Source organism: Meles meles, chromosome 19 (assembly GCF_922984935.1).
Source record: "Meles meles chromosome 19, mMelMel3.1 paternal haplotype, whole genome shotgun sequence".
Lineage (NCBI taxonomy): Eukaryota > Metazoa > Chordata > Mammalia > Carnivora > Mustelidae > Meles > Meles meles.
The window spans coordinates 18,110,231-18,134,856 of NC_060084.1; the positions used below are offsets into that span (position 1 = coordinate 18,110,231).

Here is a 24,626-nt window from a genome sequence, read left to right on the forward strand (position 1 = left end):
GGGCATTTACTTGAGACAATTCTGGTGGCAGGGGTGAGAGGACAGAGGAAAGAGTCAAGGTTGAGGACACTGTGGCTGGGTAGTTGGTAACCTCAAGAGACCTGGAGCAGAAACAGGTTTTGAGACACTGAGTGTGATTTTGGGCACGCTGAGCTGGAAACATCTTGGCTGCATTCCAAAGGAGGTATCCAGTCAGCAGTTGGATACAGGAGTGAGGAGAGAGCCCTGTGAATCACGGGCGACAGCCTTAGCCTACAGATGCATACAGATGGGGGCCGGAGAAAGAGATGAGGTGGTTCAGAGAATGTGTTTCAAGGGAGAACTGGAAAGGGCTCAGAATGGAACCCTGCAGAGTGACGTTTGTACAAGGATGCTTGAGGAGGAGGTGGCAGAGAAGGCTGTAAGGACATTCAGAGGATGTAGCTAAAACGTGCATGTTAGCCATAGCAATTCAGCTACTTACTAAGTGGCTCTAAGTCAGCATTTTTTTTTAAAGATTGTGTTTATTTATTTGAGAGAGAAAGAGAGGGAAAGGGAGCATGAGCAGGGGGAGGGGCAGAGGGAGAAGCAGACTCCTTGCTGAGTAGGGAGCCCCAGGCTTGAACCCAGGACCCTGGGATCATGACTTGAGCTGAAGGCAGATGCTTAACCGACTGAGCCACCCAGGCGGCCCTAAAGTCAGCATTTACTGGGAGTCCATATGCCCTGGGAATATTCACAGACAAGCGAGAACTTGACCATTGACATCAAACTCAAATGTGGCTACCGCTACATTACAACCTTCTGAAAATAGAGGCCACTCTCTTGCAGGCCAATGACAGTCTTATTTTCTGAATGATAGACTGTTTTTCCATAGCTGTTTACATAGGCCCTGGAATCCTTACCAACCTCACTCTTCAGTATTACCCAGGCCCAGAAGATGTGGGTCTGGCAGCCAAGCCATAGGATACTCCAGAGCTGTCTGGGGGTGGGGTTGGGGGAGGAGGAGGGGGAGGGAGCATGTCATATGCCTAGGGTTCAGCAAATTGTACCCACGCACCTTGCACAGAAACGCACAAGGAAGGCACCCCCCACTCTGTGGGTGAGACAAAGAAGCAGTCCTCTTCCCCCATGCCAACCCATCTGCTTCTTTGCCTTCACAAACGTGTTTTTTTCTTTCTTCTGTTTTTGGTTCTCTACAACTTTGAAAACGTGAGGAAGAAGAGTAGGAGACAGGAGAAAAGGTAAGATTAGACAAGGAAGGGAGAGGAGAAACAAGAGGACCCAGTGACCACCAATACAATAAAGTGCGTCCTGGACTACCTCACAGCCTGGTCCCTTTGTTGCAAAGCACACTTACATTTTGTCCAGAGAGAGCCCCAGTGATGATGGGGAAGGCATGGTTGTGGCCTTGATTGCCAGGGCACTCCTCAGAGTATCACACTTCCTCTGCCCCCCTCACAGAGGCTGGCACAGGCCTCACAGGACTGCTGGGCATAGGCTTTCTCTGCCCTAGCGCCTTTGACTCTTGATCGTGTCACCAGCGCCCACTCCCATCACCTGGGGCAGCAGGAATGAGTGCCTCCCTGAACCTGTGTGACAGCAGGGTAGGAGGTGGGGGGATCATCCTGTGGGAAGCCCTTGTGAGGCTGTGTGTGTTTTGGGGAGGGGAGGGTACCAGAGGAGAGATGGGCTCTCCCTACCCTCCACTAGCTCAGAGAAATGAGCCTAGAGGTAGGAGACCATTTAGCCTGACCTCAAGGCATTGGCGAGAGGGGCTTTTCTGGGGTTGATTTACATAATCCTAAACTAGGTAGGCTTGATGTGGCAAAGACCGAGGCTCTTGTTGCCTTGGCCTTGACTGTACTTCACCTGTTCCTGGCTACTCATGGTGTCCTCATTCTGGCTCCTGACCCTCACACCCACTCTCAGCTAGAGCTGAGTACGAGACTCCGGTCTTAGCACTCTCCTTGTAGAGGATAGAGAGGGGCCCTATCCCTTCTCAGCACTGGAAAGCAGGCCACTCAGACTTTTGGTGGCAGCCCCATTTAACCTCCAGCTGGGATATTTTTCCATCCTCTACTTCTTGCCCAGGGCCTGTCCTCTCCTGTGGATTGAGCTGTGAGCTCGTGACAGCCCAGTCACCCCTGTCTGCACTTTCCCAGGACCTGGTCAGCCAGTGTTCACTTCCTCTTTCCCCACCACACAGGCTATGCACGCTCTGAATCCAAGTGGACAGTCCTTCCCTACCAGTGGGCCTCTTGTGGGGCCCGATACCTAAGGGGCTTCTTGGGGTAGTTCTGGGACTGCAACCTTCCTGCAGGGGTCCCCTGGGGCAGCCCCAAGCTATAGCCAACTTTGGATGCTGGTTTCGTCCTCATCACTTGTTTGTTTTCTCCATCTCCTCCACCCTAGCCAACCACCCAAAAAGCCGAGCTGCTCACCATCCCCCTTCCCCTCCATGCCACCCTTCACGGTTAGCGAGAGCACAGAGCTGTGCCAATGTGTCAAGGGCTGTCTGCCTGCCCCCACCCCCACCCCAGCCCCGGACTCTTCTGGAATGAGCCACCTGCATCCACACACAGGTGTTTCCTGTGCGCCTTCCTGTTGGCCGTTTTTCTGCTCAGCTTGGCTTCCCCAGCAGGTGGTTAAAGGCCCAGCCAAACCTCCTCATACACAGCTCTAAAACACTGGGGAGCAGGGCTCCCTGGGCATCGGGGTCACCCCCCCACAACCCCTTGGGGGGTTGTTGGCACCTCATTGGCTCCCTGTGAGTGCGGGTACACACATTTTTCCCCAGCGTGTCCCACTGCTGTGGTGACACTCCAGGCACTGAGACACCGGAGTGGGCTCAGGGAGTAGGGAGGGCCCGTTTTCCTTGCCCCTGGACAACAGTGAAAGCTCCGGAGGGAGCGAGGAAGGGTAGAGGGCCTGTTTGTCCAGCCTTGGGTGTGGGCCTCCCTCAGACCCTCTTTGGAACAAGCCCAGAAATCCCATCCCCGCCCTCCCACCCCCATAGAATTCTTAACCTTCTGGGGTTAACACACTCAAGTGCCAGGCAGCTCTGGGAAGAGGTGAGCCCTCCCCCTGGAGCCCTGCTTCCTGAAGCAGCAGTCTGGCCATGTCGGGGGTGGGAGCTCAGGGTTCAGTCAGGTTTGTTATTACAGAGAGGGGACGCAGCTTGGGGAGAGAAAACACTCGCTGTTTAGGGTCACGGGGGCAGCTATCTGCATTTCCTGCCTCCCAGGCTCTAGCTCTTCCCCTCTGCGAGGATCTCCTTTTTCTTCCTATGCAGCCCTCAAAGAGCTCTTCCCTCTCAGCTCAGCCACCTTGGTAGGAAGCTGCCAAGGCTGACGGCGAGGCTGACGGCCGCTAGACCCAGAAGCCTGGCATTCCCTGACGGGGTTCTGCTGCCCCCTTCTGGCCAGAAGCTCCAGGTCTCACCATGCTTTTCGCTGGGGCCCTCCTCTGCCTCCAGGGTGCCTGGAGTCCGCAGCTGGGCAGCCAGGGAGTCATTCCCAGCACTAGAACCTCTGGGCTCTCCCTAAGCCAACCCCACAGTTTGGCTCCAGCCTGGGCCCATAGCTTCCAGGCACCCCTGGTCTCCAGACTGGGGCCTCCTCCGCAACAGCCTACTGCCCTCTTCCTCTGCTCTCTTTCCCAGCCCCAGTTCCAGTCTCTAGGCTCTCTTCTACCTGAATTTCCAGGGCCCAAGCAGAAGTCATTGCCACGGTTGCAAGTGCAGACACGCTAGTGTCAGGAAGGGCCATGGCCGGAGGGTGCTGCAGCAGATGGTCAGAAGCACACCAGGCCAGGCCACGTAGGAAAGGCATTTTGCTTTTTTATTTTCTGTAAAACTCTGTAAATAAAATATAAAACCAAGGGGTGTGGTGGGACAGATTTTGTGGCCAGTGTGCTGAGCCGAGGCTGGGAGGCACTGGACTGCGGGCACTGACTCTACCAACCCAAGAGAGACGGAAGAATATATTAGATTTTCATGGATGGGAATCTGTGGGGGAGAGGTGTCTGGAGCCAGCCCTCACCCTCCCTGCCAGTGCCTGCTAAGCCCTGAAAGTGAAGGGAAGGGGCACCGGGAGCCAGTGGGTAGGGAATTCAGAATGCCGTGCTGGCCATGCTGCCAGGCCCAAAGATGCGGGGCAGGGCATCCAGGGACTCCTCCAGCCTTCGATGGGCAGACTGCCCCTCCTCCCCTGAAACAGGTAAGGATGGGCTCAGGAGTGATCCTAGCCCCACCTCTGCCCTCCCATGCCTGACTCCATCTCACGCCAACTCCCAGCAGCCAAAACGTTCCCGAACTTGACTTGACCCCATATCTCCCATCTCCTAGGCCTCACCACACTGTTGCAGGCTCTGCCGAGCAGCCTCCCTCACGGCTTCTGTGTCCGTTTGGCACAGGTACACTAGGGGCTCAATGCCCTCAGGAGCCTACCGGGGGAGAGAACATCGAGGTAGGCGGAGGGAGCAGGCGGGAAAGGCCCAGGGCCCAGGGCTGAGGGAGCTGCAAGGGGTGTGAAGCAGGGGATGGGCTGGCAGGGGTTACCTTGATGCAGCCCAGGGCCAGGCAGCCAGCCACCCTCGTCTGCACATCCTCATCCTCGAGCTGGTCCAGGAAGCACAGTAGGGCCTAGGTAAGGGTGGGAGGGCAGACTTAGCCAGGCACTGGGAGCCTGGGACCCCAGCCTTTGCTTCAGGGAAGGCCTGCCTGACTCTCACCCGTTCCCTAAAGACAGGGCCCAGTGATAGGCTCCGGAGCTGGGTGCTGACCGCAGCCATGACCTTGTTGTTGCCATGGACCAGCAGTGAGCTGAGGGCCCGAAGCCCATCCCTTAGTAGCCGCCCCTCCGGCGCCAGCCTCAGGGCCTTCAAAACAACAGCTTGGTCATCCGAATTCAAATTCTGCACCAGTAACACTGCAAGAAAGGGAGAGGCGGGACAAGGTGGAGCCACCTGGGGTGGGGTCTTTTGTGCACTCCTGCTCCCACCCACACCTCCAGACCCACCCACAGGGTCAGGCCGCTTTGTGAGCAGGGCCTCTGCCTCACCCTCCTCAGCGGTTTCAGTCACATAGGCCTCCATGGAGGGGCTCTCCAAGGCTTCCACGTAACTCCAGAACTGGAAGACGGTGAACTGCTCTCCAGGGCCTGGCTGGGGCCTCCTGGGCAGCTTCTGCCCTAGGGCATCCTCCAGGAACTTGACACACACTGTGGGAGGCAGTGCCGCAGGCCCCAGGGTTGGGATAGACCCGGGCCCTTATAGGGAAGAATGCTCCCGTCCCAGGTTCAGGTCCAGGAGTCCCCTATCCAAACCCTACCCCTCTGGGTCCTTCTGTGCAAAGAACAGCCTTCGCTAGTTCTTCCTAGTGCTCAGCTCAGCAGGTCTGTGTGGGCTGACCTGGCTTTTCCCGAGGTCCCACCACTGGGGATCTGAGAAGGGAGGGCAGAGGGGGCAGAGAGGCAGCCCACTCACCAGCCTCAGCTAGGCCTGGCTGGCGCAGGGAGAGACGGGCACTGTACTGATCGCAGAAGGTGAGAAGGACTTGCTCCACAGGGCAGATGAAGGGGCTGAGTCCCTCTGTGCACCGGTCCCAGAAGGCCAGGAAGCCGGGCCGGGAGGCTGAGAACTGCACCACTGTGAGGAGGTGCAGACGAGCATCAGCAACTGAGCAGGAGGGCGGCATGTAGAGGGGGCTGGGTAAGGGAGGAGCTTCTGGGCTGACAGGGCCTTTACCTTCCTGGGCAGAGGTGGCAGGGATTTCCCATCGCCTGCTAAGCTCGCACACAGCTTCCAGCACTCTGGCCTCCCTCAGCAGCCGCTCCAGGGCCCATGCCTCCTGGCAGCGCAGGGGCCCAAAGGTGCCCAGTTTCTGGAGAATAGGGGTGCCAGGCAACTAAGACCTCAGGACAAAGACTGGGGAGGGTGGAGCCCAGGGACTACAAGTCCCAGCATGCACGGAGAGGTGGGGGTAGCCAGAGTATGGGAGGCTCAACCAGAGCCCAATGCTAGGGCCCTGGGACGGTGGGGAGTGTAAGTCAGAGGAAGCATGGCAGGCCAGGTTTGAAGTGCGGGGCTCCCTGGGAAAAGGGGCTACAAAAGGAGGGTATGGGGAATACCACTAGCCTCACCAGCAGGAGGCGGCTGCAGTGGTACAGGTGCTGGACCAAGGCAGCGTCCAGAGCTGGACACTCCGTGCTGAGGGGGCGGGCACTGGGTAAGTCGAGGCTGTCCTCAGCCCCAGGCTCCAGGCTGTTTGGGGGCCTGAGAGAAAAATGGGGTCAACCACCCCAGGAGCACACGTCACCATGTGGTCACCAGTGTATTTTTATTAAGGTCACCCTATCCCCACAATGGAAGAACAGACGATGTGCACAGACAACAGAGACAAGGGTAAGTTTGTGGAGGAATTCTGGAAGGAGGAAGGGACTAGGGCCAGCAGGTGGTAGCGGGGATCTCCAGGATCTGTCTGCCTTTTGCCACCTCCAGCTACAACCGCCGGGACCTCTGGGGCTCGGACAGGTAGGAATAGGGGTGCAGGCGGGATGGTCTACACAACGTGGACTGCAAAGAGTTATGGCCCAAAGCGTGCAGGGCACGGGGTCCTAACCTGGGCAGCAGCAGAGGGAGGCGGGGCTGGGCACAACCCTCAGCCGGGATTTGGCAAAGGCCCCTCTGGGACAGGGAGCCACGGGGCTGGGTTCTCTGGGGAAGCCTGGGTTGAGACAGAAGGGGTTGATGCTGGGGGACCCAGGACGCATGGACAGGCACTGAAAGGGCTTGTTCAGAGGGTAGATCCGAGGTGATGCCAGGGGAAAGAGGTGGAGCTGGAGGATCGGGAGCTGACAGGGCCCCACGGGAAAGGCACGCATTGCAGGGACCGGGAGGAGGGAGGTCAGAAGCTCTGGGGACACAGATGGGGTTAGAAACAGACATCAAAGACACATGAGGACTACACAGGGTGGGGGGGTGAATACAGATGTCCCCATTGGCAGGTGCACCCTCTCCTGCCTGTCCCCCCACCCCCATCTTGCTGCTCTCCTTGTGTGCTCCACCTGGCCCCACCTCACCTGTTCCCCTTTCTGGCCTTTCTCCCTCACCTGGTGCTCACCTTCCCTCTTCCCCCTCACTTGGCCCCCTCTCACCTGTCTCCAGGACCATCCATGTCTTCATCTTCATCCTCATTGAGGAAGCTGAAGCTCTCCAGGGCATGTTCCACAGTGATACTCAGGCTGGAGGCCCGGCTGCGAGTCAGGCCTTGTCTCTGCTGGGGTTGTGGAGAGAGTTAGCACCACCGCCCACCGCCGGGCTGCCCTCCCTGTGCCGCTGCAGCCCGCCCGGCCCGCCTCACCATGAGCAGACTCTCCAACCGGGTCACCTCCTGCTCCAGGCCCTGCAGCTCAGGGAACTGGCCACGGTAGTCGTCCAGGGCAGCCATCAGGGCCCCCAGGGCCTCTTCCAGCCTCCTATCCCCAGTCCCTCCAGCTGCCCCTGGAACCGGGGCCCGGGTGGCCATGGCTAAGCTAAGGTCTAAATGCTGGGGTGCAGGGGCTAGAGGTAAAGGAGGTGGGCTTGGGCTCTGAAGGATGGGCTCCCCTGGGGCGTCTGTGGAGTGACGTGTGAGGGGTTCCCAACTGGAACAGGCAGGACTTGGGTAGGAGATGCTGGGGTCTATGGGGTCTGCCTGAGTGCAAGGAGAGGAGGCCGGGTGGCTGCCAGACAGGGTGTGGATGCCTGGGAGGAGAGGGTCTGTGTTTGTCGCAGAGGGGCTGGGAAGCAGGGCGTGGTCTGCAGAACTGGTAGAGCTCAGGACTGGGCCCTTAGCTTTGGGGACAGGACTTGCAGTGGTGTGAGTTGACATTCTGGCTTTGTGAGTAGGAGTTGTAGCGGTATGGGGAGGGCTTGCAATGGTTTTTGAGGGGGTTGTGGTAGTGTGGGCGGGACTTGCAGTAGTGTGGGCGGGACTTGTAGTGGCATGGGTGGGGCTTATAGTTGCACGGGTGGGGCTTGTAGTGGCATGGGCGGGGCTTGCAGTAGTGTGGGTGGGGCTTGTAGTGGCATGGGCGGGGCTTGCAGGAGTGTGGGTGGGGCTTGTCGTGGCAGGGGCGGGGCCTGCAATAGTGTGAGTGGGGCTTGTAGAGGCATGGGTGGGGCCTGCAATAGTGTGGGCGGGGCTTGTAGTGGCACAGGTGAGACTTGCAGTGGCACCGGAGGGGCCTGCAGTAGTATGGGTCGGGCTTGTGGTCGTGTGGACAGGGCTTGTGGTCGTCTGTACAGGGCCTATAGTATTGGGGGTAGGAGTTACAGTAGCGAGGGCAGAAAGCATTGCTTCCTCCGTGGGTCTTGCGGTGGTCTGGGCTGGGGTTGTGGCACTGGGGGTAGAGCCTGTAGTGGAACGGGTAGAGACCAAGGCCTTGTGGGTGGAACCTGTGGTAGTGTGAGTGGCGCTTGGAGCACTGTGGCTGGGGCTAATGGCATTAGAGGTCGAGCTTGTAGTGGTATGGGTGGGGCCTGGCAGTTCAGAAGAGCTAGCATCCGTGACCTTGTGAACCAAGTCTAGATGTGCAGACAGGTCTGGGTCTGTAGATGTGTGGGCAGGGCCTGTTGTATTGAGGGTAGGGCTTGTGGCAGAATGCAGAGCGTCCACAGCAGGAGGGACAGGACCAGGTTGCTCTCCATGGGTGGGATCTGGGTGTGCATGCAGGCTAGGTCCCTGAGCTAGATTTTCTAGACCCAGAGCCTCCACTGAAGCCTCAGCCAAGGCAGCGTCCACACTGGCCTCACTGATATGGCTCAGAGTCCGGCTGTAGGGGGCATGCCCATTGGCCAGGGCTGGGGCTATGGCCCTCTCTTCATCCACAGGCCTAGAGGTGGGGGTCTCAGACCTACGGAAGGTGACCTGAATGGGCAGAGGCTCAGGCTGCTGCACCAGAGGCCTGGGGGCTGAAGAGTGGCGGGCAGTGCCTGAGAGCTGGGGGCTGGATGAGTCGTCTGAAGATTCAGATGACAGGGACCATGCTGTCCCATTCTCCAGCTCCTCCTGCCGCCTCAGCATATTCTGGGAGAGAGGAAAGGGCATTTCAGGACCACCCCAAGGAACCCCTGGGGAATGGTGGGGCCTAAGCCTGGGCTGCGACTCACATAAAAAGCCTGTTCCCGAAGTGAGGGTGTATCTGGTGGGCTCTGGCTATAGGTGGAGAAGCGCTTGGTGACTGTGGAGGCCTTGTTGACAGTGGAAGCGGTTGAGGGCTGGTCATCCTTGTCGAAGGGGCTGGGAAAGAAAGAGGCTGTTAGCAGGTGCCACAGGTCCCCTGGATCTGTCCCCAAGGCGCTCAGCAACACCAACCTCCATGTGACTTCCAAGCTGAGCTTGATGGTGCCGAGGTCATTGATGTCCACAGCCACCACTTGGGGCAGGGCAGCGAACAGGTCCTTGGTCTCACAGGAGACACTGCCTACAACCACATGGTTGGCCAGACCCTTCAGTTCTGTCACCTGTAGCCAGGAATGCATCATGAGGTCACAAGGGTATAGGGGTCATGAGGCTGTGGGAGATCAGAAGTCTGAACATGCACAGGGGTTATATGACAGTCACAGGGTCATGGGACCATGGGAAGGTTGCAGGGATTAGAAGTTTCTGAGTGATGGGGGGCCATGGAGGATTAAAGCAGCCTGGGAACATGGGGATCACAGAAGTCTGAGTTTGTGGGGTCACAGAGGTCATGGGGGTCACAGCCTCACGGAGGTCCAGGAGGTCAAATATTCACAAGATGAGAATATTATGAGAAAATCACAGCATCACGAAGGTCATGGGGGTCACATATTCACAGGAGTCACAGGATCACGTTGCCCTTTGGGTCCTGGGAAGATACATCACCTTGATGGACAGGAATTCCGTAAGAAGAGGAAGAAAGACGGTTTCTTCACTGTCCCACACCTGCTTTCCACTACCCTCAATTCGGCCCCGTAGTTTCCAGCGCTGCCGCCCGTATTTCATGCAGATCTAGGTAAAAAGGCAGGATGAGGCACCCCTTGGTGTTGCGACCCTCCCACCCCAGCCCTGCATGTTCTCATACCTCATACTGATCACCTACACACAGTCTGGCGAAGCCAGCCAGCCCTGGGAATTGGGGGAGAAGAAGATGAGCCATGTTGAGGGGTCCTGGGCAAACAATTCCCTCTCCCCAGCAACAGTCTACCCCCATCCACTTAGTACCTTTCATCCGGAGATGGAACTCGCCTAGCTGTGCCTCTAGCTCACTCTCCAGCAGACACATGCTCTGAGAGGGGTGGGCAGGGACAAGAGCGGGGTCAAGAACCAGTCTTCTCTCACCAGCTCTGCTATGCCCTGTGCCTCTGCCTCAAGGACACCTATCTCTCACCTCTGTGTACTCACGATGCCCTCGAGTGGCTTCGGCCAGGCTGTCCCGGGCCTCACGGCTCCCCGGGGACCCAGTGCTGTAGGCACGGACCATGTTGTAGGCACCATCCCGGAGACGCCGCTGGACGCAGTATGCCTCGTAGAGTTCATCAATCTGGGCAGATGAGTGGGGTGGTACTGGGGGACTTGAGACTCACTATGAGGCTTGCTCAACCAGGGCCTGCCTAGCCCTCCCCCTGCCCATCCCCGTGATATCAGTCTCCAGCCCCACTTGTGCGCACACGTGTGTGCTGCCCATATACCTTGCTGGCGTGGAACTCCAACCGTCGCAGGAAGCGTTCGATGGACTTGACTTGCTGAGGGAGAGGTATGTCAGGAGGGGCCAGAGCCCTTTACCCTCCCCATGAGCTAACCTCTTCCAACACCATTCTCTACACACTCACCTTGTCCAAGTCATACAGGAAGCCCTGCAGGGGAGGATGAGAGGAAGCACTTAGGCGGCATGGGAAGCATTCTAGCAGGGGCACCTGCCCACCCAGAGCCAGCTAACTCCCCTCCTGCACAGCCTCCCCCCCCTTACCACAGTCCACAGCTGCTCCACTCAAAGCATGGACTGACTCACCTTCCCACATGCCTGGCCTTTGGTGGATGTTAGTGACATAGGGTCTGGTCCTCAAGATCCCTCCTGTACCCCTCCCCTGACTTCCTCCCCTGGGGTCCCTCCCCTGGCCCACTCCCTTTCCTGCACCCACTAGGAAGAGGTTCTCTCTACCAGGGAACTCTCATTCTTCAAGACCCAGCAGAGGTGTTCTCCTCTAGGAAGCTCTGACTTGTTCCTGGGGAAGAACCAGGACTATCAGTACTACTGCAATGTAGTCTCCTGCTGTCCGTGTCTGTGGCAGTCTGACCCACCCCACAGAAAGCTCCCATGGCAAGTCCTGGGCAGAAACTGTACACAGCCTGGGTAAGGCGGGGCTAGAAACCTGCCCAGCCCCAGCCTTTCCTGGTATCCTGTTTTCTAGTCACAGCTGGGCTAAGTCATCCTAGCGAACAACCCTGATGTCACCCGCGGCTGGTGCTACCCAGTCCCCCATACCACAAAGGCAAAGAACAGTAGTCCAGGCATCCTTGTGAACCCTTTACTCACCAGGCGGGAATTCCTCTTGGACTCCCTAATCTGTCCCTGGAGTTTCTCCTGCTCCTGCTGGTGCACTTCCAAATAGGCCCTGGGGAAAGGGGCAACTACAAGAATTAGCTTACCTTTGCAGCCCCAGCAGCCCAGGGTACGGGCAGTGGGAAGAAGATATAAGGCTGGGGAGGGTTCCTACTAGCAGAAAGGGGATGAAGGCTTCGGGAGGGGTCCTGGGATAAGGCAATGGGAGGAGTTCCTTACGTCAGGCCCCGCTTGAGCGCAGTGTACACCAGGTCCAGCCGCTCAGGCTGAGGGACCTTAGGGGCTGGGTGCGCCACGGCAAACATCCTGGATACTCGGGAGAGCGCTGGGGGCTTCCGTGGAGGCCCCGGGGGACTGAAGGCTGGGAAGCTCCTGAAGAAGAGGCTACACTCAGAAAGGTCCAAGAACGAGTCCCCAGACCCTCACTGCATAGCCAGCTCCAACCCTGTCACACTCTCTTGACCCCATCAGCTCCCCTCCGCTGCGTACCTGGGCCCCCGTTCGTGGCTGCCGAGGACGCCTGCGAAGGACTGGCTCCTATTGACCCGGGCGCTGAGCAGGCGGCGCTGCGGCCGCACGGACAGGGACATCATGGAATGAGTCCGCGCGGGGCTCCCTGGGGGGTGGCGAGGGCGGGTGTCCAGCGCCAGTCAGACTTTTGAAGCCCCCTCCGGAGGCCCGGCCTCTGTATCTCAGTCCTGCCGGACACCGCCTGACGCCCGGAGTCCGACAACCCCGCCGGCCCCGCCGCTAATGACAGGGCGGCCGGGCGACTCGGCCTCGGACTCAGCGTGGCCTCGGCTCGGCCCCCACTTCCTGCAGAGGTGCAGGCTCCGCCTGTCGCGGGGCAGGAAGGGGGGTCGCGCGGGGACCCTCCCCCGGCTGGGAAGGGGCAGGAAAGGGGCGGGGCGCGCGAAGAATGTGCGGAAGCGCCTGTTTACCCGGGGGGCGGGGCGGGCTCCCCAGCCCTGCCCCTGAACTCACCCCCCACTGCCCGCAACAGTGACCAGAAGCTCCCGCGCCCCCACCCCGCGAGCCCGCGGGAGGTCACCGGGTGGGGTGCACACTCTGAGCCCAGCGGAGCTGCCCGACAGGCCCGACAGGCACGGGGTTGGCTCTCGCAACCCGCCCTCCCCGCGAAAACTACTCCCCTCCAGCCCCCACCCGCTCGCCAGCGCTGGGACGCCAGAGCCCTCCCAGCGCCCAGCGGCCGGGGGATTCCCAGAGTGGGGGGCAGTGCCAAAAAGTGCCCTGCCTCCACCACCTTCCTGTGACTCCGACCTAGAAACTGAGTCACAGATGGACGCCTTCGCCCGCACCCTTAGCGGAAAGGGATCCTCCGCAGACCCCCACCCTGCTCCAACGAAACACGTGCCCCTGGACCCCAGAGTCCGGCCCACACCCCCTGTGGCCAGCCCAGAGCCTTCGCAGCCCCAGAGGGTCCTACCTCTCTTCTTGGCACTCATGGTAGGTCCAGGACAGCTCCCCACCCCCTGTGCTTGCCCTCCCACCCCTGTGTCCCCACAGGCCCAGGGCCACTAGGTGCTGGCCGAGCTGGGCTCCGCGCTCGCTCCCAGCGACTCCGGCTCCGGCTTCAGCTCCTCCCGGCGCCGCCCCCCGCCCAGTTCCTGCCGCCTGACTCAGCCCGCGGGGATGGGGCGGGACCGGCTGGACCAGGGGGGGCACCGGGCCCTGGGACTGGCGGGCCTCTGGGAGGGGTGCCTGGGGGCTCCCTTGGGGGAGGAGACTGAAGTGGGTCCTCTCGGCGGGGGGTTAGGAGGGTAAAGGGAGTTGAGCGAGGCGGCGAACAAGGAGGGATAAACGGGATGAAGACCCCGAGTGGAAGCTGGATTGGATGTAGTGAGACTAAGGGGCTCCCACAGCGGCTGCCGAGGTGTCCTGAGAGAGGACTAAGCACAGAGAGGGCTGCGAGTTGGGATTCTGAGTGTGCAAGGACTGGAAGGCCGTGCTGAGGTAGTGGAAGGAACGACTGTAGGTGTGGAGTGGAGGGTCTATGCCAATGGAGGGCAGAGTCAGGGACTGAGCATGAGGAGTCTGGGAGGCGGAGAAGAGAGAGGGGCTAAAAGTATGGGCCTGGACCAAGCTTATTGCTGCCCCAAGAAGGAAGCAGAGATGGAACTGGGTACAGAGTGACATAGCCCCCATCCGCGAGGAGGTGCTCAATCTAGGGAGACTCCCCAGCACCCCCAGGCCCCAGGGAAGAGGATCAGGTCCCACTTCCCAGCCAGGGCCTCCTCTCTAATAGAAGATGCATCCTAGAATGAGGCCCCCTCCTTCTGGCCACCAGCTCACATAGCTGAATTTCCCTGGTGTTGGCCCTTTCCCGCCCCCAGTATCTTTTCCTTGAATTTTCTTCATCCACCTCCAGCCTAAATAGAGGCTACCATGCCCAGGGACTAGTGGGCATTGGCAGGGCTGGATGCTCCCCCATCCTGTAAATACTCCTTGATGCTCCGTTCTGCTTACTTTCTCCCTGAGAGGCTGGGAGGGCTCAGCATTTCCAACAAGCCCACCACTCCCCTATAGACTCAGATGCAAGGTACCCAAGGACTCCAGTTTGAGAAGTGCTATCCTCCCCTCTCTCCTTGAAGACCAGGTGCTGTGCACCCGATACTAGCAACTGCGTACTCCTGTGGATTGCCTGCCCAGCCCTGGCCCTTCTGCTCCCTTCAGCCACCTTCCATGGGAACACGCCTGGCTCTGGAATGCCCCTTTCCTAAATTGCAGCCACAGTGACTCTAACCTTGAGTTTCTCTCCATCACCTCCAACCTCCCCATCTTCTGCCTGAGACCTCTTGAGCCCTCTGCTCATTTCTTCAACTATTCACTGAGTGACAACTCTGTGCCAAGCGTGTGTCACCAGAGATACAGCCCGGAATTGCAGAGACAACCATCCTGCACAGACCTCACCATTGGCCTCTGCTTCCCTTCTCTCTGCCAGCTCCCTCCTACCTTCTCTTCCCTGCACACCCTTCTCCCCAGCTTAGAGCCACAGCCTCCACTCCTGCTGATATCCCAGCACTCTGTGCTTCTCTCCTACCTGACAGAAGCCAATGCTGGGCGACCCACCTCCCTGCCTTCTCTGTGCTGCCACATGGGGCGGGGGCTAGCTGTCAGGGGGCCTCACACAGCGGCTGGGCTGGATCCACAGAGCCATTCTCTCAACCTCGGCCAGGATCTCGTTTCCCACCTGGGAAATCCTCACGTGTGGCCCTACTCATCTTTCTTCCTTCTCATAAACGATGAGTATTTCGGACTTTCTCCACAAGCCTCCAATAAGCTCGAGTCACTCCCACATGAAAAATGAAAACAACCCTGGCAACTACCCAGATGCCCATCCATACATAATGGAACCCCATACGGCAAAAAGAATAGACAACGTATAACCGCACGTGACACTACCAGTGAATCCTACATAAAGAAGCAGGACTGCAACAGAGGACGTGTGTAGGGTTCCCTTGATATGAAGTTCAAAAACAGACAGAACTCATCTATGGTGACAGAAGTCCAAATACTAGTTACCCTTTGGGAGTCGTAGCCCGAAGGGGACACAAGGGGGCTTCCAGGGTGCTGGCATTCCTCTCTATTTTCTAATCTGGGTTCTATTTCCTGATCCTATGTGGGTGTGTTCCCTTGTAAAACATGGGCTGAGCTGTACACTTAGGACATGCCCCCTCTCTTTAGCTGTATTTTGATATAAAGTTGACTGCAATAACTCCACAATGAAATGACCCCTCTGTGGACCCCACGTCTCTTTCCAGCAACCCCACCCATCGCTCCATTTCACCTTTTCAGAGTCCAATTTCTTGGAGAGATGTTTACCTCAATTTCCTTTCTGCCACCAGCCAGTTCTCTTCCCACCCCTGTCCACCTTCCACACCCACCACTCCCCTGACTGGTCAGTGACCTCCCTGTTGCTGAATCCAGTGTCCAAGGCTTAGTTCTTATCATGCTTGATCTCAGTAAGGCTTTCCACTCTGTGGCTCTCTTCCTCTCCTTTGAGCCCTTCCTTCCCTTGAATTTCAAGAGGCAACAACATGCTCCTGGTTTTCCACCTCCCCCCCACCCCCCGGCTCTGCATCTTATTTTCCCACAGGAGATCCGTCTTTCTCATCATCCCGGAAGGGCCTCGTCCTCCTCACCCTTGGGCTGGGTACATCTCCCACACCTCAATGCCATCTAAATGTTGCCAGCTTCCTTATCTCTTCCTTGCCCCAACGACTCTTCCGAGCACCAGGCCTCTATATCCAACGGCCTGCTGGTTGCCTCCCCGGAAGCTGAGCGACAATGCAGAGCGGGCTGTGGGCATGCGCTGAGTTTAAGTCCCCATCTCAAACCTGACTCTCAGTCAACCTCCCTGTGACACCCCATCACCTCTTAACCCAGTTGTTCAACACAGAAACGAGGAGTCATCTGGGACGCCTCTGTCTCCGCTATCCCCACATCCACTCAGCCGCCCACTTCTGCCATCTCTGGAATCTGACCCCTCATCTCTACTCCCGTGGTTAGAATTCGGGTCCAAGCTGTCACCACCTCTCACCTAGAACCCTACTGCAACTTCCTAACGGGTTCCCTGTCTCCATAGTAATCCACAATGACTCATTCTTTTTCTTTTTTCTTAAGGATATCCAGCTTTATTTTACATGGTTGCCTATCTACATATTTTTTAATATGCTCTGTGCCCAATGTGGGGCTTGAACTCAAGACCCCGAGATCAAGAGTTGCATTCTCTACTGAGCCAAAGGCGGCCCCTGCATTATTTATTCAATAACAACATTGCTCTTCTTAAAATTCCAGTCATCTGACAATGCCAAAAACCATGCTTTGTCAAGTGCTTCCTATAGGCCAGGCCCTGCACTTAATTAACAAACATCATCTTATTTAATTCTAGTAACAGTCCTAACAGGGGTAAAAATCCTTTTAGCCCCATCTTGCAGATGAGAAACCTAAATGGCTGTGTGACCTTGGGCATGACATTTCTTAACCTTTTTGGGCTTCAGATACCCCTTTGTTAAATGAGCATAATGACAATGACTGGCTCCCGGGGCTGCTGGGAGTCTGCAATGAGCTACTTCTCTCTCCAGGGAGTGTTTGGGGAAGGGAAAATTGAACGTGGGGTCGGGAAGTTGGGGTGGACACACTGCCACATTTTAAGCACATGACAAATATTAACTACAGTTATTAATAATTGTTAATCTGCCCAAGATTACACAGCTGGTAAGTGGTAGGGCCAGGATTCAAATCCAGCCGGTTGGACCCCAGGCCTCTAAGTCTTTAACATCCCTCTCTCTGACTCTTGTGAATCATCCATGGGTGACCCCCTACCCCAGGGATAAAGTCTTGATTCTCTGACATGACCCCCACCACCCTTCAGGCTCTGTGCCTCCCCTCATATACCTTCAACCTGTCCTCCACTCAGTCCCCCTGCTCTACTCACGGTCTCTGTTCCAGCTACCGTGACCCTCCGGATACCCGCAAGGCTCTTCAGCCTTGGAGCAGTGGCTGCCTTTGCTCCTGTACCCTCCTCCCATTCTCTCCGCCTGAACAACTCCCTCTCTTTTTTCAAGTCTTAGCCTATGACTTCTTCCTCCAGGAAGCCTGCCCTGGGTTGGTTCCCCCTTTCAGGCGCCTCACAGCTTCCTTCCTCTGATCCCTGAGGCCACGCAGTTTGTCAGTTCTCCTTTAGCGTCTGTCTTCCAAGCAGACTGTGAACTCTGGGGGCAGGGGCCTGCAGGTGGGGTTCACTGCTGTGCCCTCTGGGCCGCACACCAGGGAGATGAGGGAGGGGGCTTAGTGAGCTGTGCTGCCTGGACACAGGAGGAGCAGATCCTGGGCTGCTGAAGGGGCAGATTTCAAGTTCATGCCCACCCCAACTCCCCTATCCTGCATACAGTTTTCCTCGTCCCTTCCCCGCTTTCTGATTCTATCAGCAAGTAGCGTCCTGTTCGCTGGGGCGCAGGGCAGGGTGGGGACGCCTGGGATTCTGGAACTGGGTAGGCAGGCTAGAATCGGGGTAGGCTAACTGTACCAACGCTTTTCTTTTTCTGACCGGGGCTCTGCTGCCACCAACTCCCTAGTCCCTGACAGGGACCAAGACGTGTAACTGTTGGTCTGTACTCTCACCAAAGGACCATCCGAATAGCCACCTGAGTGACCATTTCAGTGGGTGGAAAGGCAGGGGAGAGAAAGAGCCGAGCCCCTTTGCGCTGAGGGAGAGGGCCCACCTTAACTGATGGGGGCTGAATGATGGCAGCCAGGGGACTCTCTGGACTCATGCTACTCCCGAAGTCTGTTCTGGACATGCGAAAGATCCCAGGTCTTAAAGATTATGGGCCCTGTAGCACAGCCAGCTCCAGGCAGAAGGGAATGGAACCCCCACCCCGGTCCCCAAATTCCTCCACCCCCAATACCCTCTATGCCAAAGTGGTGCATTTGTGTGGGACGTGGGACGGGACGTCTCACTACCTGCACTGCCCAGCTCAGCGGTGTGCCAGGCCAGGCCAGCAGGCTCGCCAGGACTCCCCTGTTCAGCCCCGCCCAGGCACGGGGCTGCCCCAGACTGAGGTAAACAGACGCTAAAAATAACCGGGGCAAGGGGCGGCTGCAAGAATGGGGTCCCTAACCGAACCTGTTCCTGTCTCCATGGCGACTGACCCCCAACCTCGGCTGCTGACGTCATGCCACAGCTGCCTGAGCGGGAGGGAGGGGGACGCGCAATGCGCCTAGGACCCCCCACCCCGGAACCAGGCGGAGGCGGCCCTGTGGCTTCACTTCCTGCCGGCCCCCTCCCTGGTCAGCTGGTCACATTCCCGGGCTGGCGGTGCCCTGGAAGCCTGGTGGCCTCCCCTGGGCCGGTCCTGGCAGGGTCGGGAGTCCCCAGCCACAGTGGAAGGCCAGGGCTGACTGAGCCTTGCCCTCCTCACCTGTCTTTCCACCCAGCCTGGCTCCCTGCATGCTCCCCTCACCCCTACCCACATCAGGCCTCTATCTCTAGCTGCTTGCCCCGCAGAACTCAGGAGGGGGAGGGGGGGTGGAAGTGGAAGCTAAGCCAGGCCCGATTGTCTCGCTGGAGTATTTTGTACTTCACTCTTCAGTTCTCATTCCCCACATCCCCTCCGTCCCACAAAGGTGGTAGTGCAATGGCAAAAATTCAGATCTGGCTCTAGTTCCCACTTCTCCCCAAGCCAGATGTGTAACCTTGAGAATATTACTTAACCTCTCTGGGCCTGCTTCTGCATCTGTCAGATTGCTATAACCTTCCTCCTTAGCTTGTTCTCGGGTGAATGCTGCAGGCCCAGGGTGAGGTCCCACAGATGGTGGCCCGGGCACGTTCACTGTTATATCTGTTATATGAGACTGCACACAGTAGGTACTCCGCCAGCTAGTCTGGACCCGAATTAGGATCAGTCCAGTAGAACTGGCTGGGAAGGGTCAGTTTGGGAGACTGGACTCAGACCTCAACAGGGAGCCGGCAGACAGAAGGTGCCCAGGGCAGACTTAGCCAGATCCCTAGCCTTGGTGAGCAGCTCCTTCCCCAAAACAGTTCTGCAGGGTGCCCAAGCCTGGCAGCTTGCAGAGACCCCTCATCTGCCTCCCATTCCCATTCCCCGGGACAGGGTCTGTTACCCAGCCAGGCCGGGGAGATCATCTCCAGATTCAGCCATTTGGGTGAAAAGCCCGGCCACAGGCCAGGATCGGCCACCTCGGCCGAGCCCCAAAGCCGCTTAGGCCAGCCGGTAGGACGAGGAAGATTAGCTCATCTCGGAGGCTGGCCTGCACCCTTATCGCCCCCTCCCCACTCCCAGCTCAGCCCCCCCGCGACGAGGACAGCGGGGGCTCCCGGAGAGCGCTCCTGCCAGCGCCCAGGCTGGCGCCTTGGGCCCGCCGTCAGGCCCGGCCCACCACAGATTCCGGGGCAAGGGCCGCCTGGGCCTTGCCTTGGGAGGGAAGAAGGCCCAGAGGCGGCGGCTTTTGTGGGCGTCCTCCGCGCCCGGGGGGAGGGGAGGAAACACACCGCACGGCTCGGGTCCCGGGGATGGGTCGATGTGGGACAGGGCCGCAGCGGGGGCAGCAGACCCGGGACCGATGGGGAAGCACCGGGAGCGCCGCGCCCATCCTCGGCACGGCCCGCGGGGCCGGGAAACGGCGGTGACACTCACATGGCTGCGCTGGGTTGCGCGGACCTCGCGCTCTCTGTGCGGGCGTCCCTGCCTGGCCTGGTCGCGTCGCAGCTGCCGCTGTCGCCGCCGCCGGTGGCGTCCGCCCCTCCTGCCGCCCGCCGCCCGCCGCCCAGCCAGCCCGCTCCTCCCCGGCCCGCCGGGCCCCACCCACTGCGCTCCCGCGGCTCCCGCACCCGGGGAGGCGGCCACGGCTCGCTCCGCCCTCTCGGGTAACGGGGCAGGCCAGTGGCCCGCGGGGTCCGCCAGCCTGTGGGGAGGCGGGGCCCTGGAGGACGCGAAGGCGGTGGGAGTTCTCGGCGGTCGGTGGTCGGGATCCGCGGGAACTGGGCCGCTACTAGCAAAGCCAGTCCCATTCCTTCCCACACAGAGCCCAAAACGGTGTGCGCCGGGGACCCCGCTTGCCTGACCCCTTCTCAGAATCTGTGGTCTCTAGAGCTCTTTCAGGCCCTCCTATCTGTGACCACCTGAAACAGGTCTGGAGCAGCCACTGCTGGGTTGGGTTGGTTGGAAGAAAGGATTGGGTAGTTTCCGGGAGGGGAACAAGGGGGCCTGAAGCCTAGCCATTCGACACTTGGCCGTGCATTCACCACTCATTGGTTACTGGCTTCTGGGGAGCCTCAAGCCTTGCTCACAGAGCATTGCAGCATCTGAGTCCCTGGGCTTGGGTATGTTGGCCTAGGGGACCAGAGCCCAGTCCTTCCCAATACGGGACCGGAATACTGCCTCTCCCCTTGAGTGGGTCAAGGTGGAGCTAAGAGCTCTGGGCCTCACCCTTCAGGTTTCACTCCGTAGTCCTTCACCTTTAGAGGTAGCACAGACTTACCAGGAGCAGGCTGAAGGGCCTTCAGAGGTTCTTGGATATCTGCACCCCAGGTTGGTCTTCACAATCCAGAAGTTGTGATGGGTGGCAGAGGCCCTCAGGGGCACTGACATTCTCTCCATTGCCAACTCTTCCAAGAGACACACCTCACCGTCTCCAGTTCTCAGGCCTCCCAGTCCCTCCTCTTTGCCTTCCTTTGCAGCACATCTCTCTTTAGACTTTGAACCTGGGGATTGCTTTCAGGGACAGGGTTCTCTTTATTTCCCCACCCTACGGCATCACCCAGTCCCAAGGCTTCCATCCATCCACTGCTGAGCATCCCAAGCAGTCCTCCATGCTCGGAGCCCTCTCCTGTTCGAGCCTCTCGATGACCCACCAGATCTCATGACAGGCCCCTGAAGGACTCTTCTTCCTTTCTGCCTCATCTCTGCAAAGCACCGACCTCCACTCAGGCTCCCACCTGAGCCAGAGGCCTGGCCTCTCTGGAGCTCTCAAAACTGGCACGAGTTGGTCCCTGTCCACCTCTAAAGTCACCTCCTCTGCAAGCCATCCCGTGACCACCACCTCCGAAGACAGCCTCTCCTTGTTACTCTCTCTCCCCATGTCCTGTGGACTACCGTCATGTCACTCATCAGCACCAGGGAGCACGTGTGCCCATGTGCACTCATGTGCCTAAAGCCTCACTTTGGGTCTCTAAGTTCTCTGGCGGCAGGGAGCATGGAAGTACTTGTCACCACATCTGGCTCAAGTAGGAGTTGGAGAAATATATGTTAGATGGTTGTGCACTTGGGTGGCTCAGGCAGTTATGTGTCCGACTCTAGATCTCAGCTCAGGTCTCGATCTCAGGGTCGTGAGTTCAAGCCCTGCATTGGGCTCCGCACTGGATGTGGAGCCTACTTAAAAAACAATACACACACACACGTATATGTATTTTTTTCAGATGAGCTAGTGAATGAATGAATGAAGTGAATGAACGAGAAAATGCATGAACGGGGCGTCTGGGTGGCTCATTCGGTTGAGCGTCTGCCTTCAGCTCAGGTCATGATCCAGGGGTCCTGGGATCAAGCCCCGCGTTGGGCTCCCTGCTCTGCAGGTAGCCTGCTTCTCCCTCTCCCACTCTCCCTGCTTGTGTTCCCTCTCTCGCTGTGTCTCTCTCTGTCCAATAAATAAAAAAACAAAATCTTAAAAAAAAACAAAACAAAACGTAGGAACCATGACATCACCTCTCCCACCCCCATCTTCATTCAGCCTTCTAGTCCTGTTGATCCACCTCCAAGACGTGTTTCAAATTCATTCCCTCCCTGCACCTCACCTCCCACATCAAGTATTCTGACGATTAATTAATTCTACAAATGCCCACTGAGAACTCAGAGCTGGGCAGCTTGCTGGCTCCTGGGACGGCAGGGGCACAGGGCCATTGCTCGGAGCTTTGATGAGGAAGCACTGACTGTAGGAGCTCACCAGAGCACTGTCGGAGGAATTCTTTCTTATTCTGGAATCCTGAAATTCCACTTCCAGAAAATCTCTCTTTTTTTTAAAGTAAACTACCCCCAAGGTGACACTTGAACTTACAACCCCAAGATCAAGAGTTACATGCTCTACTGATTGAGCCAGCCAGGTGCCCTGAAAATCTCCAGTTTTTTTTTAAAGATTTTTTTTTTTAATTTATTTATTTGACAGACAGAGATCACAAGCAGGCAGAGAGGCAGGCAGAGAGAGAGGGGAAAGCAGGCTCCCTGCGAGCAGAGAGCCCAATGTGGGGCTCGATCCCAAGACCCTGGGATCACGACCTGAGCTGAAGGCAGAGGCTTTAACCCACCCAGCCACCCAGGCGCCCCCAAAATCTCCACTTCTAATGGATGATTCCCTCGTCCTTCCTAGCCACTCTGTTCTGCGTGTGGCTGGGTCTCTGAGTGGTCACAGCTGGTACCTAGGCCCGGCCCAACGTCTTTTCCGGCCTCCCTGCCTCCACCTTTAGTCCCTACAGTTGTTCTCTGCCTAACAGCTCAGATGATCTTCTAAATCATAATTCAGGTCGCACTGCTTCTCCCCTGCCCTCAGGGTAAGTCCAGACCCCACAGCGGAGCCTCTAAGACCTGGGAGGTCTGGGCTCCGATGGCCTCACCTACTCATCTCCCATGCACCCTGCCGCTCCTCGCTGCTCTGGTTCCCCTGTGCCATTCTACCTGTGACTCCCTGAGCGTGGTCCCCACACTCTGGCCTGTCTCTTCTCCCAGCTTCCCTTCTACTTGGGTTGCACCTCCCTCTTACCTACTCGGAAAAGGATTCAACGGTCACCTCCTCCAAGAAACCTGCATGCTCTGGCTTCCCACTCAACCCTTCTGAGCACCCATTACTGCTAACTGTCCTTGTCTGTGACCAGGCTTGGCCCCCCATCCTGTGACTCCCGGGGCCAAGCATGCAGGGCGGCAGTGACCAGATGGGACACCTGAGGCTTCGTCTGTCCTCCTCCCCTTGCCCAGGCACCTTGAAGGAGGGATGGCAGTTGAGGCCTGTGGAGTGTTGGAGGCCTCTCCAGCTTCTCCCCAACAACCATGAACCAGGTGAGGAAGGACAGAGCTGAAACCCATTTCACAGAGGAGCCACCTGAGGCTCAGGGAAGGCAGAGCTTTTCCATGGTCCTGTGCTTAGGAAGGGGCAGAGTCTGAGCTCCGTCTCAGCTCGCTGAGTCCTCATCAGTGGCGCTCTGAGTCCGCCATGCTTCCCGGAGCACGTGCCCAGCCTGGCGCCAGGCTGGGAGGTGGGGCGGAGCACGAACCCATTGCCATTTCTAACCATGAGCACCATGAGTCTGCATTCCTGAAGGGACAGGCTCGTGCCTGAGAAAGGTCCCTCTTTTCAGCAGAGGGTGGTGACAACCACAGCGAACCCCAGGTCCTCGCGTAGGGTATATATAGCTTGTTCCACTTCGGGAAGTAGAGCAGTTCAAATCCCCAAACCCAGAAAAATGGAGGCTTCCCTCAGCCTGCCCCACAGCCTCCACGGCTACAGCTCCCTGATATGCAACTTCACTCCCCAGAAAGGGGGACAGAGTCTGTGAGTGGTGGGGGCAGGTGATGGCTCAAGAGGGAGGATGTAGGGGCTTGTGAGTCTGTGTGTACCTGCTACCAACCTCCACTCCCCTCCAGCCCCAGGCGAGACTCTACTTCCCATTGCGTCGGTCAAAGGGCAAGGGCCAGGGTTGCTGCTCCACGTTCAAGTCCCAGCTTTACCACCCTCACCTCCTGGTTCCCGAAGCCACTTCTCTTCTGATGCTTTAACTGAACCCATCCATTCAGCCAACAAAACAGCAAGTTGAAGATGGGCTCCGTCTCATTCATAATCCATACAATGCACATATAAACAGCAACAAGAGCCCCCTTTCCTTTTTTTGCCTCTGAGATAGGTAGTGAGGGACGGTGTGTGAGTGAACACTCTCGAGAGAGTGGGAATTGGTTTGAGGGTTTAAGAGTAGTTTTTTCAGTATATTTCAGGATGTCAAGTGCAAACCCCTTTCAGATCCATTTCAAGAAATTCATCCCTAAGAAAGAGTTGTACAGGCAAGAAAAGATCTAAGCCTGAGACTGGCTTGCTTGCCAGGGGTAAAGGGACAGTGCAGTCCTCGTGATCATCAGTGGGCGACAGAATGCTTGAGGCGCACGTAAGCCCGGGCAAGCTCTGTGGCCACTGAAGATGGAAGTCAGGCACGGATCAAACACCTCTTAGGTACCTGGCATCGTTCTGGGTGTTGGGGACACAGTGGCAGACCAGACAGGCAAGGTCTCTGCTCTCAAGTTTACATTCCAGCCAAAGAAGACCGATCATCATCAAGTTAGCGCCTAAGTACGATGACTTCAGAGAGAGGGGAAGGAACTGGAGAAAACAACCAGGGTTGATGCGACGTTGAGGGATGGCGCTGAGGGGCACCTTTAGTCAAGGTGCTCAGGGAAGGCCTCTTTGAGCCGAGAACTGAATGACAAGAAAGAAACAGTCATGGAATGATCCAGAGAAAGGATATTCCAGGCCAAGGGAACAGCAGGGCAACGGCTCGGAGGTGGC

The 24,626-nt window shown here is 57.8% G+C and overlaps 1 protein-coding gene across 4 annotated transcripts; it reads right to left on the reverse strand.

Moving 5' to 3' along the window:
* Nucleotides 1-3,806: 3,806 nt before the first annotated feature.
* RIPOR1 (RHO family interacting cell polarization regulator 1) lies at nucleotides 3,807-19,887 on the reverse strand. 4 transcript variants are annotated; one of them, XM_045987953.1, is made up of 23 exons: nucleotides 12,994-15,302; nucleotides 12,036-12,162; nucleotides 11,766-11,918; nucleotides 11,520-11,598; nucleotides 10,816-10,839; nucleotides 10,675-10,728; nucleotides 10,374-10,526; nucleotides 10,208-10,271; nucleotides 10,068-10,111; nucleotides 9,869-9,994; nucleotides 9,338-9,486; nucleotides 9,133-9,262; nucleotides 7,980-9,049; nucleotides 7,343-7,799; nucleotides 7,137-7,258; nucleotides 6,123-6,255; nucleotides 5,728-5,863; nucleotides 5,467-5,628; nucleotides 5,043-5,201; nucleotides 4,714-4,910; nucleotides 4,541-4,624; nucleotides 4,335-4,425; nucleotides 3,807-4,190 (listed from the first exon to the last, which is right to left on the reverse strand). In XM_045987953.1, the coding sequence occupies exons 1-23, from the start codon at nucleotides 13,010-13,012 to the stop codon at nucleotides 4,093-4,095; spliced, it is 3,831 nt and encodes a 1,276-aa protein (XP_045843909.1). In that variant the 5' UTR covers nucleotides 13,013-15,302; the 3' UTR covers nucleotides 3,807-4,092. The 4 variants fall into 4 exon arrangements, with proteins under 4 accessions (XP_045843909.1, XP_045843908.1, XP_045843907.1 ...); XM_045987952.1 differs by lacking the exon at nucleotides 12,994-15,302 and adding an exon at nucleotides 19,727-19,887 and having other exon boundaries at nucleotides 7,343-9,049; XM_045987951.1 differs by having other exon boundaries at nucleotides 7,137-7,255; nucleotides 7,343-9,049; nucleotides 12,994-15,307.
* Between the last annotated feature and the right edge of the window lie 4,739 nt (nucleotides 19,888-24,626).